We start from the raw sequence: 13,986 nt of genomic DNA, 5'->3' as shown, positions 1-13,986 counted from the left end.
AAACAGCAAGGAGATTTTTTTTTCTTAAATCTACTGCATCTCAGATTTTTCTCCTGAAAAAAAAAAAAAAAAAAACCCTCTAGAGCTAGTGCTCACTAAAACTAAAACCATAAAACACCTTTTCATTGCTTGAAATTAAAAATGAACATTAACTGAAATAAAATATATTTTATTATTTTTTTTTATTCAGGTAGTATCCAAGAAATCTCCATTGGTGGACGAACGCTGATGTTCAAAAAATGATAATATAGCTCTTAATAAAAAAAAAAAAAAAAAAAAACTCACCAGGCATGGAGGTAGACATGGTTCTGCTTTGAATACTGGGGCTTATCGGACCCCCTCCTTTCCCCGTGAACGCTCTCACTCGGATATCATAGGTGGTGTCCGGCTGAAGACCGTGGATGGTCATTTGCGTCTCTGCGGTACCGTTGGTCTGGTTCTGATGGCTGTTGATGTCACGGTACACCACCACGTAGCGTACGATTTTCCCATTCCTCTCGGGCAGAGGCGGGGGTTCCCAGGCCAGTTTGGTAGTGGTGGTCGTCAGGCCCACCACTCTGAGGTTTTGTGGGTAGCTGCTGGGGACGTCATCTGGGGTGCTGATCTCTTTGCTGTACTCCTCTCCGTTTCCTGCGCGGTTCTTGGCGCAGAGCTTGAAAATGTAGGTGGCGCCCTTGTGCAGGCCGGTGACGGTGAAGTGGTCATCGGTGCGTCTGAAGTCACGGGTGGTGTAGGTCTCCTCCTCTTCACGCTTGTAGCGGAGTCTGTAGCCCATCAGTTCGCCCACCATCTCTTTAGGGGGCTGCCACTGGATCAGAGCTGTGTTCCCAATGGTGGTGCTAATGATCATGGTGGGCTTGCCTGGAACTACCAGTGACAGAGATGCAAGATATCCTTCAGATTATTTGTCATTTTGTCAGTCATGGTTTTATTTATATACACAGTTTTATTTCAGTAACTAAGGTATTTAGGTGTAGGGCTGCATGAGAAAAAAAAATAAGATATTAAATAAGATCGCAAAGATATTGCGATATGACGGTGTTTCAGTGTCTCAGATTGGTTTTGTTAATTTACTCTGAATCAAGCCACTCTGAGATGTATATATATATATAGAGATGTATATAATATATATATATATATATATATATATATATATATATACAGTCAAACCAAAAATTATTCAGACATTTTTGATATTTTTTGATATATTTTTACTAGTGGGTACAGGACACTATATTTCATTTATGTAAGTGAGGATAATTACAAAATAAAGTAAACTGTGACATATTATACCCAAAAATACAGTGGACTACCCCTTCATACAGTGGACTACCAGTAAAATTGATAAAAATTTGGAACCAAAAAATATATATATATTGACTTTTATTTTTAGTTAGTTCTAGCAATGCATGTATTTATGCCGGCAAATCACCAAAATAAAAGTTGGATGGTTTAACGTTTGAAATGAAGAAATTATAATATAGTTTTTTATAGAAATTATATAGTTGTACTATAAAATAAATTATTATTTTCATTCAGTTTTTTTTTTTATTTTACACTAATAGTAATATATTTCTTATTTTATTTAATATTTTGATTTAATAATAATAAGATTAAAAATCATATTATATTATATTATATTAAAAACGGTGGGAATATGACCTATGAAAAAGAGATTTTTCTTTATTCATTCACTTATGGTTACTGAAAGAGGTTTGAGTTGGTTGTTGTAAACAGTACACCAAAGTGTGAATATGCAAACTTTTCCCAAATTGTTCAACCCTAAAAGGATGGTTCAAATGTCAAAAAAGTCATTTTTTTCAGCATTTTGAAATAATTTTTATTTTCTGTGCAGATGCACTCCCCAACAAAATCACTCCAATCATTCTAGAATGATTAATTCTTTGCAAATATAGCAATTCAATTCATCAGGTAAAAATTCCTTTATTTATTCATATAGCAATATATATCACAGATAAATGATTGATGATCAATACCAATTTTTTTTTTCAACCAATATTGCACAGCCCATTTTTGGTGTAAAGTATAGTCACCCTGATTCATTTTGTAAGGGGCACTACATGGAAAAATCCTCTCTTACCCTAGAAAAAAAAATGATGCAAATAAATTTCCCCTTCTATTTAATCTACAGTACCTCAGCCAGATTGTTCAGATGATGAAATGGGTGCTATAGCGATAGTGGAGGTCACTGTGAGGCCATCGTGGCCTGGAGGTTTGTGGTGTAACTTTTTACCTCTGAAACTACTAAATACTAAAAGCTGTAACTCGAATAAAACACACAGTCTCACCTGCCCCAGTTGTGGTCACTACTTTGGCTTTGCTCCGTGCTCCGTCTCCTTTAGTGGTGTATGCCGCCACAGTAACAGAATATGTCGTTTCAGCCAGCAGGCCAGTGATGATGGCCTCCTGAGAGAGAAACAGAGAGAGATAGAGAGAGAGAGAGAGAGAGAGAGAGAGAGAGAGAGAGAGAGAGAGAGAGAGAGAGAGAGAGAGAGAGAGAGAGAGAGAGAGAGAGAGAGAGAGAGACAGTTAATTGATGGCAAGCAGAGACATACTGTGCGGTTGGTCCTTTTTCATCGTTCAGTGTGCTGTCACATTTCTGACAAGTCTGTTTAATACTGTTGAAGTGCATTTCAAGGTTTTCATTAAACTTTAAGCATTCACTCTTGAAATGCAGCTTTGTCTCAATTTTGAGTCTACCTGGTCAAGGTGCTTCTCAGTTTCCTATCAGTCACATTATGTTTTTATAGCCAGACAATGTTGAGTTTTTCTTTGTCTGTGGTTTAAATGAAGATATATATATGTTTTCTTGTGGTCAATAAGCTGTAAGATGCTTTCAGAATTGAACTGCTCTTTTTGTGTCTTTATAACTCAAGTATCATGGACAAATCCTGTTCTTCGTACCGCACCCGTTCTGCATGCAAAGTGAATGTTTCCAGCTGATTTCAATTAGAATCAATGCAGGATTTTTGAAGCATAAAAGGCTCTTCTATCCTTTGCATTCATTCACTGCAGGGCTGAAGGAGCCTGTGGAAGTGCCTTTAAAGCCTAAATTATTACAGCATCATGAATGTGTGATGTGGCTGGTGCCTAATGTGAATCTGTTTTTATTCCCTGAGATCTAGATCATTTTTGGAAGGTCATAATTCTAGTTTATTCGTTTCACAACCAGTTCTGCCTGTTTGCCAGCACTATTCTTGTAGATCTAGTTTTCTCTGACTTGAGCTGGTACATTTGATAAAACAAGCACAAAAAAACCCACCAGAGTGTCTAAAGATAGTCATCTCAACCAAAACTGATGCAAGGATTTTGTTTCCATGCATGTGTGGGGAGGCTGTTTGTCTGGAAGAACAGCAGGAGGCCGCAAATCAGCTGCCAAAACGCTTTAAAGTTTCTTCCTATTGAATATAGACGTGTGACATATTGCAGTCTGCATTTTCATGGGAACTTTAGTATCACAAAAAAAAAAAAAAAAAAAATTGGTACAAGTAAAAAATGTAACATACTGAAAAGAAATTCAAGTTTTTGAGGAAAATATTCCAGGATTTTTCTCCATATAGTGGACTTCAGTGGGGTTCACTGGGTGGAATGTCCAAATTGCAGTTTCAGTGCAGCTTCAAAGGGCTCTACACGATCCCAGACGAGGAATAAGGGTCTTGTCTAGCGAAACGATTAGTCATTTTCTAAAAAAAATATAAATTTATATACTCTTTAACCACAAATGCTTGTCTTGCACTAACTCTGCGATTCGCTCGCATGACGTAATCACGTTACAAAGGTCATGGGTGACGTAGGGGGAAGTACAGTTGTCTACAAAGCGAACATGCAAAGATTAAGACAAACGGCCTTTACAAAAAAAAGGTAAAACAACGATATTGGATGATTTTGAAGGTGGAGGAGAAAATTTGATGATTAGAAGTTTTTTGCCCTACCGTGGTACTTCCGCCTATGTCACGCGTGATCTTTCAATGTAATGCGTGGCGTATTGCAGAGCAGTGCAAGACAAGCATTTGTGGTTAAAAAGTATATACAATTTTATTTAAAAAAAAAAAAAAAAAATTACCGATTGTTTCGCTAGACAAGACCCTTATTCTTCGCCTGGGATCGCGTAAAGCCCTTTGAAACTGCAATTTGGACCTTCCACCCGGTGAACCCCACTGAGGTCCACTATATGGAGAAGAATCCTGGAATGTTTTCCTCAAAAACCTTAATTTCTTTAATACCTTTAATTTTCAACTGAAGAAAGAAAGACATGAACATCTTGGATGACATAGGGGGGAGTAAATTATCAGGAAATTTTCATTCAGAAGTGAACTAATCCTTTAATACATGTAATTCACACTTTTCACGATCCAGATGGATAAAATTGTATCTTACTTTCTCTCATTGGAAAATCAAGTTTCTCTTGGAAATATATCACCGTGCAGAAAAAAAATAAGGCAGGTTGCAAACAGAGTTTCACATTGACTTTAATTATTACTTCACAGCTAGCCGTACAATTCCAGACTCTCTTGCAGGAGATCAGAAGAAAATGTGAACATGTGAATCATCTAAAGCATTTAAATGCTAGTTAAAAGCTGCAGCGTGGCAGGGGTCCCTCTCTCTTGCTTTATTTTCTTGTTTTGAGTAGTCTGTCTTATCTCTGGCATGTGTTTGGGAGAGTCATTGGGTCCTGAAAAGTGGGAAGACTTCAACATTTCACATTAAGGCATGATGGATAGGCTGCCTGTGGCAACACAGAGTTTACTAGAGTCGACCACCATTGAGAGAGACGCCTCTTTATCTGTTTAGAGTGATATCACTGTCACGACTCATTAATAAAGAAGAAAAGGAAACAGAGAGATGGAGGGATGGAAAGGGCTGCACAAGGGAGGCACAGAGAGACCCACATACAGACAGAGAGGTTTAACAGGGCATAGCTGCACATGACAGTTGAACATGAACCTCTATAAATATGTAGGGCACAGGAAGAGGGATGCAGGCTGCCAGCATCAGGAGACAAGCTGGTGCTCTCGCAGAGTCCCACAGCTTCTCACCAACGCATTTTAAAAGGTTAGTTCACCCGAAAATGAAAATTCTCTCATCATTTACTCACTCTCATGTTGTTCGAAAACTGTATGACTTCTGTTAATATTCAGAATACAAATGAAGATCTTTTAATGAAATCTGAGAGATTTCTGTACCTCCACTGAAAGTCTATTTGCTCTATAAACTCGTAAACTCATCAAGAGATTGTAAAATGAATATATATATATATATATATATATATATATATATATAAAGCAGTTTAGTCTTCTGAAGAGACATGATTGCTTTATATGATGAACATATAAACACTGAACTGGTCAGTGAACGTACATAATGCATGAAAATTTGTTCACGGAAGAACCAATGACATTTTGAAGCATCATAGATTGGGGTGAATAGACTTTCAATTGAGGAACAGAAATCTCTCAGATTTTATTAAAAATATCTTCCTTTGTGTTCTGCACAAAAGAGCCATATCTAGCCTGTGAAATGTTTTAGATGTTATTATTTTCAATTGATTGATCAAGAGACACAAATCAAGTCATTACTTTTTATATCAACTTTCTGATTATATAATTATGTTTCTACTCCAATTCGTGGTGGCTGTCAAAAAAACTTGTTTTCATGACAGATTTATTTAAACATACGGTAAATAATTACGACATCACTACTTGTTTAATGTAGTATATGGGATGTCAACAACAAAAGATATGGGAAGTTTTCTTCTCTCTTTTGAAAACTGATCCAAAGTCTGTTTAAACAAAATATTTAAACAATATCACACAAACAAGAATGCAGAATCACAGCATGTGGAATAAAACAGCAAGATTGTGAAATGTTGTATTGCTCTTATATAACAATTCAATAAACGAGACTGTCCTCCTCCAAAAAATGACCCTATAGATCATTTTTTCAAGCACCTTATTATGACCTATATTTATGTTTTAAAGTCATGCGCCCTCTATCTGGCGTAAAAATAATGACAGTGTCGTGTTACGTCTGTCGTCATGAAATGACGTATGACCGTCGAAAATGCGTGTTCATTTAAATGCAATGCTTTTTTAAATGCTTTTTACACAGTCCCTTACCCGCCATTTGTCCTATTTCCATTTTTTTTTTTATTAACGACTACACCTACCCCAACCCTAAACCTATACCCTTAGTGATTTATAGTGCATAAACACTTTGAGCACATGTGTTCCCTGGGATCAAACCCATGATCGCATGATCACATGATTGCATATTGTTGTATATTGCAATGCTCTACCAATTGAGCTATGCGAAACCCAAAATATGATGCAGATAAAAAGGTACAATGCATTAAAATGAAAGTGTCCTGTTGTCGATAGGGGCGCAACTTTAGTAAACGCTCCTATGGGTTGTATTTCAGGGAAGTGACAAATTACCTATATGGGCGTATTGGTTGGAGGGCATGTTGCAATAAACATACGGCACATGTTCGTTACTAAATGAATCAGAGTTTTTGTACGAATTGGTTGAATGAATGATTCAGTTGATTCACTCATACAGACAGTCACTTGTTGCCACCTGCTGGTGCAATGATGCAACCTGCAGAAAGAGTCACTGAAAAATCCTCACCACTAAGACACAGACAGACAGTCTAGATTTAGTACAAATGTTGCGTAAACATGCATTTTATAATTTGCATTTAGAATTATTTTTCCCTGCTGAGGCCCACAGTTATTAATCCAGAGTTCCCTCAGCTAAAAAAAGCAGAGCTTCAGGTAAAATCAATGACTTTATTCAATGAAAAAACAAAGCTCCCGATGGATAAGAGAATAAGAGCATTAGACAGACAGCAGCAGTGCTTTTGAGTTGTGTAGTATAAATACAGCATCTTCAGGGTTCAGGCTCTTATCTTTAGAGAGATGAGGGAAGATAAATCTAAAAGATTTAGTGACAAAACCATTTCTTTGTGAAATTTCATAAAGATGTTAATCCATTCCCCCAATGGAAGAGCACCAATCCAAAAGACTATGGCTGAAAGCACTTGAACAGAGCAAGAGAGAGATAGTGGAAGAGAATGAAGGAGGTGTTAGTCTCCAGTCTACAATCAAAACACACAAGCTGTATTTCAGGAGACAGATGAAGGCGTATTCCTGCCGTATGGCCACATCCCAGAACACACTGCAGTTACTCACGTAGTCCATGAGTCCTCTGCGCCCCACTGATATACACACACAGTTTATTTTGTGGGGTTGGTAGATGTTGCAGCTTATTCTAGCCAAGAACCACCAATTTACTAAGAGTCATCAGATCGACATGTACATCGACCATCCATTGTTTAGGGGTGGATAAATCTGAAATCAATGTTCATTGTTATTCAGGTAATAATGCATCAGTCTCAATGTCAATGCCAGCAAACAGAATAATGAATCAGTATGTGTGTTGAGTTTGTGGTCAGACTTTTTAGTTCATGAAAAACTAACAGGTTGCTGTTAACAAAACAAAACAAAACATTTAAATGTCTTATAAAGATTTGAACAAGATTTGTAAACTACACAGGCATTTAGAGAGACATGACTGTTTCTTAAAATGTACCTTTGGTCATCTCCAATCTTGAATATTTAGCTACATCCCAAACTTTTGTGTGTGTGTGTGTGTGTGTGTGTGTGTGTATAATGTATTTTCTGTGAAAGAAATAATACTTTTATTCAGCAAGGATGCATTCAATTGATCAATAGTGACAGTAAAGACATATAATCTAACAAAAGATTTCTATTTCAAATAAAAGCTGTTTTTTTTATTCTATTCATCAAAGAATCCTGTTGGAAAATGGATCACGATTTCCACAAAAACATTATGATAATAATCATAAATGTTTCTTGAGCAGCAAATCAGCATATTAGAATGCTTCATATTAGAAGGATCATGTGACACTGAAGACTGGAGTAATGATGCTGAAAATTCAGCTTTGATCACAGGAATAAATTACATTTGAAAATATATTACAATAGAAAAGAGTTATTTTAAATTACAATAATATTTCAAACTATTACTGCTTTACTATATTATTGAGCAAGTAAATTGAGCCTTTGTTAGCAGAAGAGATTTCTTTCGAGAATATTTTAAAAATCTTACCGTTAATGGTTTTGCATGGTCGTGTGTGTGTATATATATATATATATATATATATATATATATATACACACACACTCACACACATTGCCATGCAAAACCATTATTGTACCATGTAAAGGACTGTGTGTGTGTGACAGAGAAATTGGGTACTGAAGAGGGTAAATGGTTGTACAGATTGTAACACACACACACGCACACACACTCGTGCTGTACCTGATGATTTAGCCCCTCTGTCAGTAAGTAGAGATTAAGTTTCACCTTCAGAGGTTAGAGGATATCTGCTTATTCAGCACCTTGCTCATGGATTACATTTTCCCACTTATTCCCCTCACACACACAAACACACACACACGGCTCAAAGAACCTGCCATCTTCCAGTCAAAGCCTCACTTCCTACACACGTTTCAGGGCAGCAGGGTGATTTCTCCTCTTAATATGGCAGCTGCATATTCAGTGAACGCTTTGTCTTCCCCCAGATGCACATGAAGCGCTGCCATCTCACCACTGATGGAGGGATTTATATTCCGCTCCATAACCTTGCTGACTAACAGCAAATAAAATACACGGCGCCTCCAGACCCTTCGAAAGCGCTTTAATCATAAAACAGTGAATATAAACAAATAAAGAGAGACAGACAGAGAGATGAGAAAGCTAAAGCAAGACAGAAGAAGTGATTCAATGGGGACGGGACAGACTGCTCACTCTATCAAACACAAATGTAAGTCTTCAGGTCTGCACTACATTTTATAGTCTCACAGAGACGGACTTTGGACAACTGTATTATTGTATCTAGACATCATTTATTGTCTATGAAAGCCAGTGATTTTGGGTCGTTCCTGACTGTATACTTCTGAATCTCTATAAACCCTTGAAGCAGTGGCATGCACTGGTGTTCTGAAATGAGGAGGCAAGGTCCTAATGTTTTTTTTAGTGATTTTTTAAAAATATATATATAAATTCATGTTCCATGCAGTTACACTTCACGTTGACACATTTTTCAGGTTAAATAAACATTACTTACACAGTTACACTATCAAGAAAACAACAACCACCAAATCAATTCTATTTTGTATTTTTACATTAACAATGTTATTATTGTTCCATTTATTAAAAAGAAGTAGCCTATATTTCTCATCATTTTTACATTTATTCCAAAATAATAACTATAAGAATGCAGTAACAGATTTTATATTTCATGCATGTTTTATTTGTTAACTAATGTTCAGCTGTACTTTTAAATAGTCAACTTATTTTCGGATCCTCAGTCATCAAAGTTTAGTAAACACTGCAGGTGTCATGATGGCCACAGATACAGAGATAAACCTTTAATTAATTTAACTGCTCACTAAAAACCCTCACATATGATGTTTTCAAATCATTTCAAGTTTGACATGACAAAACGGTGATATCAAGTGGGTGAGTTTACTTACTTTTAAATTATCTTCCAATTAACATGTTACTATGCATGCTGAAATATATATATATATATATATATATATAGGGGTTAGTTCACCCCAAAATGAAAATTATCTCACTAATTACTCACCCTCATGTCGTTCTAAACTCGTAAGACTTTCGTTCATCTTTGGAACACAAATGAAGATCTTTTTGATGAAATCTGAGAGACGTCTGTCTCTCCATTGACTGCCTTTGCAACGAAAAGTTCATAAAGAGACCGGTAAACTAATCCATATGAATCAAGGGGTTTAGTCCAAATTTTCTGAAGAGACTCGATCACTTTATATGATGAAAAGATTTAATTTAGGCTTAAGGCTTACTCACATGTAAACATTGATCGGCGAACATAAGCAGAAGCTCAACCGAACCTGAATGACGCACAATAACAAACCTCTTCCGGTAGCTTAAACGTGCTGCGTAACACTCAAGAATGAACCTCACTGGTTATGCAGCACGGAAGAGGTTTGATCTTGCACGTTGTTCATGTTCGGTTGAGCTTCTGCTTATGTTCGCTGATCAATGTTTACATGAGAGTAAAAGCCTAAATTTAAGCTTTTCATCATAAAAAGCGATTGAGTTTCTTCAGAAAATTTGGACTAAACTGCTTGATTCATATGGATTCGTTTTCCGATCTCTTTATGATCTTTTTGAAGTGTTCGTTGCAAAGGCAGTCAATGGAGAGACAGACGTCTCTCAGTCTTAATTTGTGTTCTGAAGATGAACAAAAGTCTTATGAGTTTGGAAGGACATGAGGGTGAGTAGTTAATGACATAATTTTCATTTTGGGGTGAACAAACCCTTTAACAATGACAACATTGTTACAAATTTAGCCTAAATCAAACATAACTTTTGCATAAACTGAAAAAAAAAATCTGTAATCAACATAAGTTTATAAATAGAATAGAAATTACATTTCTATATTAGAAACCATATAAAAAGAAATCTTACAATAACATGGTTAACAGGGTTGAATGGTTCAGAAAATTTTAAAAACTGATTATTTACTTCCTGCTATGTTGTAGAAAGAGTCCAAATAATGTCATTTCTTGTGTGTGCCAATTTAAAGAAATGTTATATATGTTATTTTTTGTACTAGAGAGAATCATGCATCCAGAGGGCTTTAAAACAATCTACTTCTCTCTGGTAATAATATGTTAGATAATACAAAAGAAAATGCAGTTTGTGCCTCTAATGGTTTTACAAATGTCATGAGACACCAAAGTATATCATATTTGTGGAAAGTGCCTTCAGCTGCCACAGGTCTGGAGTTTGAGTGCTTTTTTCTCTCTCTTGTGATGAAGATGAGTAGTAATTTGGCTTTGACACTGATGCCTCTTCACAATAAGAGCCGAGAGAACAGAGTAATGTCTTATCAGACATTCCTCACTAGTGGACAAGATGCTACATGACTGCTTTTCAGACTTGGGCAAATATGAGAAAAATGATGAAATATGACACCACGCCATCTATTTGTGCTGTTAAATTGTTATATCAGTCAGCACACATTGAGGGTCATTTTCTGTTTGAGTCTCACCCTTCATTTTGAGCTGATAAAAGCTTCCATTAGCATGACCTGATGCCACCACTCTCTCTCTCTCATATTTCATCACGGTTGGATTCCAGAGAGCTGGTTTGCTTAGGCTAATGCCAAACGCACACTACGAGACAGAAGGTCGGCACTCAGCGCACATACAAAGACTCAGTTTTCTGTTGCACACTTTACACACACACATACACAAAAAACCCAGACTAGATGCATCATTACAAGATCATTGTCCTCCCTGATTGTATCTAAAATTAAAATTCAGATTTTTGACAATATCAGGAAAAATAAATGCAACGATCACCAGCCAGAGTTCCCTGGTTGTCCCCCAGAGGGCACTCCCCTCTTGTTCATTGATATTCACACATGGACTACATTTCCCAGAGCCCACTGCTCAGTCTCATAGTCCCTGATTACTGTCAGCTGTGTGTCATTAACCTTGTTAACTCACCCTTTATAAGCCTGATCAATTCAGTCATTCTTTGCTAAGTCTTGTATGTGTTTGTACTGCATTTCTGAGCATTCTCCCTGGTTTCGTGTCTCCCTCTTCATTACCCTTCTAATAAAAACTGTGTTTGGATCCTCAACCTTCATGTCTCAGAGCAGTTTCATGACAAAGTGTGTACTTGTGCATGGCAATACACACACACACACACACACACACACACACACACACACACACACACACACACACACACAATACATTTTCAAATTTGTGTTAGAATTTATTTATTTATTCCCCTGATTTAATTTATCATTCACTTTCAGAATATTCTTCTATTAATATTTAGATATTTATACTATTAATTATATTTTATGATTATTTATAAATGTTGCTGGAAAATACCAATGACAATTATATGTGGAAAAGCGTTGGAAACGTGAACCATACTGTACATTTACGCTACACCGAATGCTTTTCAACAAGGTTTCTCAATGTATCAATAAACGCAGACATCATATTAAGCATTAGTTTATGAACTACGAGCTAAATCTTGCATTAAGAACAAATGATGCAACCACATAAAGCATCTTGGTTAGTTATGAGCATGTGAGACCTCAGTGCCGGAGGATGCTATGCTTCAACTGGTTAAGTGGCTCTGGCTTTGTTCTGCAGGGGGTAAATGAAGCACAGGCTCTGGATGGAATTAAACATGTTACAGTCCCCTCATTAAATACTAAATGAGAGCTGCTGTGTAACTTTGATCACTTGACACTTTAAACCGTGAAATGCTGAATATCCTTTGCTGAATATCCTATTTACAGTTCACATGAGTGTATTAATTTAAAATATGCATGCACTCATCCTGCACACAACTACTACTACTACTACTACTACTGTTACTGATCAAATAAATGCATCCTTGGTGAGCATAAGAGATTTTTTTTTCATATCTTACCAACCCCAAACATTGTAAGGCAGTGTCTAGCTCTGATTTTGCACTTTTTTATGTCATCTTTCAAATATTTTAGAGTGGAGAATAACTAGAAACATGTATATTCTCTATTTTATAGAAATCTTGATTTCAGGGTGACGGGTGATGATTTTTCAGGGTTTGGTAGAAGAAAAATCAGAAAAAATGCTCCATTTAGACTCTATTTCATATTATTGTTATCTAAGATAGCATTAACAGATCTTATTTTTGTGATTTTTCTTTACTGTGCACACACACACACACACACACACACACACACACACACACACACACACACACACACACACAGAGATAATCCCTGTAAAAAACACTGCCCACCATGCCCCATTCCTTTATTCAGCAAATAAAGGCTATTACGCTGCACTGCGTGGAAAAGATAGTCCTGTTTACCAAAGATTGCTCCTCTGCACCTACACTGAGACCCTCTATGTTTGGCAGTGTTTATCTCAGTCTCCTCATCTCTCTCTCTCTCCCTCCCTCACAGTGACCGGGTCACCGCGCACACCCTCTCCTGTGCTGAAGGAGACATAGATCAGACTTTGACGGTATGTCTTATCTGATGAGACGTGCCTCATGCTTCACAGCTCTCCTCTCTCTCTTACACACACACAGGGGATCATCGAGGTCCTCAGGTATGAAAACAAAAACCATCCGCCCACCGTATTGTACCAAACAGCTCCTGTCTAAAACTCAATCCAAAGAGAAGTTCCTTCAGGAGGAATCAAATCTGACATGAGCATCTTCCAAAGGACACTTAAGACAAAAAGTAATGCACAGTTACCCATCAGACCTGTCTAAAAACCAAACAGGGAGCAAGATATACTGTGAACTATTAGAGCCAAAAAGTCTGATATGGCAGGAAAACCTTTAAACCTTTCATAAAGTAAGTTTTATTCTCTAGTTCAGGGGTTCATGACCTTTTTCTCAGCTAAACCTTTAAAATATTTACTATAAACATCCTCTGAGATATCAAGTAATGTCGTAACCTCTCACCAAATAGGCATATTTTACATAATACATTTGATAACTCTTGTTTTATTAAAGATCAGAGTAAAGTATTACACATTTTACTGTAGAGTCAACATGAAAAAGGATTCACAACCCATTTTATGTCTGCGATGTGATGGCTATCTAAATGAAACCGTATGCAACAAGACATACTGTAGGTAAAAAAAAAGAAATGCATGTGTAATTAACTGACTGGATAGTGAAAACGGATCAGCTGAATAATTATTTCAGAGGGAAATGCAAAAAAAAAAGAAAAAAAAAGGAATAAAAAGGAATAAAGTGCACTGAAAAATTGTTCGCAGTAAGGCCAGAAATGCACACTAAGAAAGTAAATGGAGACCAATTCATGTTGACTTTTAAAAAAAAAAAAAAAAAAAAAACTTTTTAATA

General features: G+C 36.6%; 1 protein-coding gene across 14 annotated transcripts in view; it reads right to left on the bottom strand.

Moving 5' to 3' along the window:
• Positions 1-13,986, bottom strand: part of ptprfa (protein tyrosine phosphatase receptor type Fa) — a 244,120-nt gene that overhangs the window by 41,421 nt on the left and 188,713 nt on the right. For all 14 annotated transcript variants that reach the window (XM_051896608.1, XM_051896606.1, XM_051896609.1 and 11 more), the window contains 2 exons: positions 2,310-2,427; positions 286-867 (listed from right to left, as the gene is read on the bottom strand). In XM_051896608.1, the coding sequence (XP_051752568.1) occupies positions 286-867; positions 2,310-2,427 (700 nt within the window). The remainder of the gene's footprint in view (positions 1-285; positions 868-2,309; positions 2,428-13,986) is intronic.

The sequence above is a fragment of the Ctenopharyngodon idella genome, chromosome 6 (assembly GCF_019924925.1).
Source record: "Ctenopharyngodon idella isolate HZGC_01 chromosome 6, HZGC01, whole genome shotgun sequence".
NCBI lineage: Eukaryota > Metazoa > Chordata > Actinopteri > Cypriniformes > Xenocyprididae > Ctenopharyngodon > Ctenopharyngodon idella.
The sequence above is the reverse complement of the archived record's forward strand: the minus strand, read 5'-3'. Positions and strand labels throughout refer to the sequence as shown.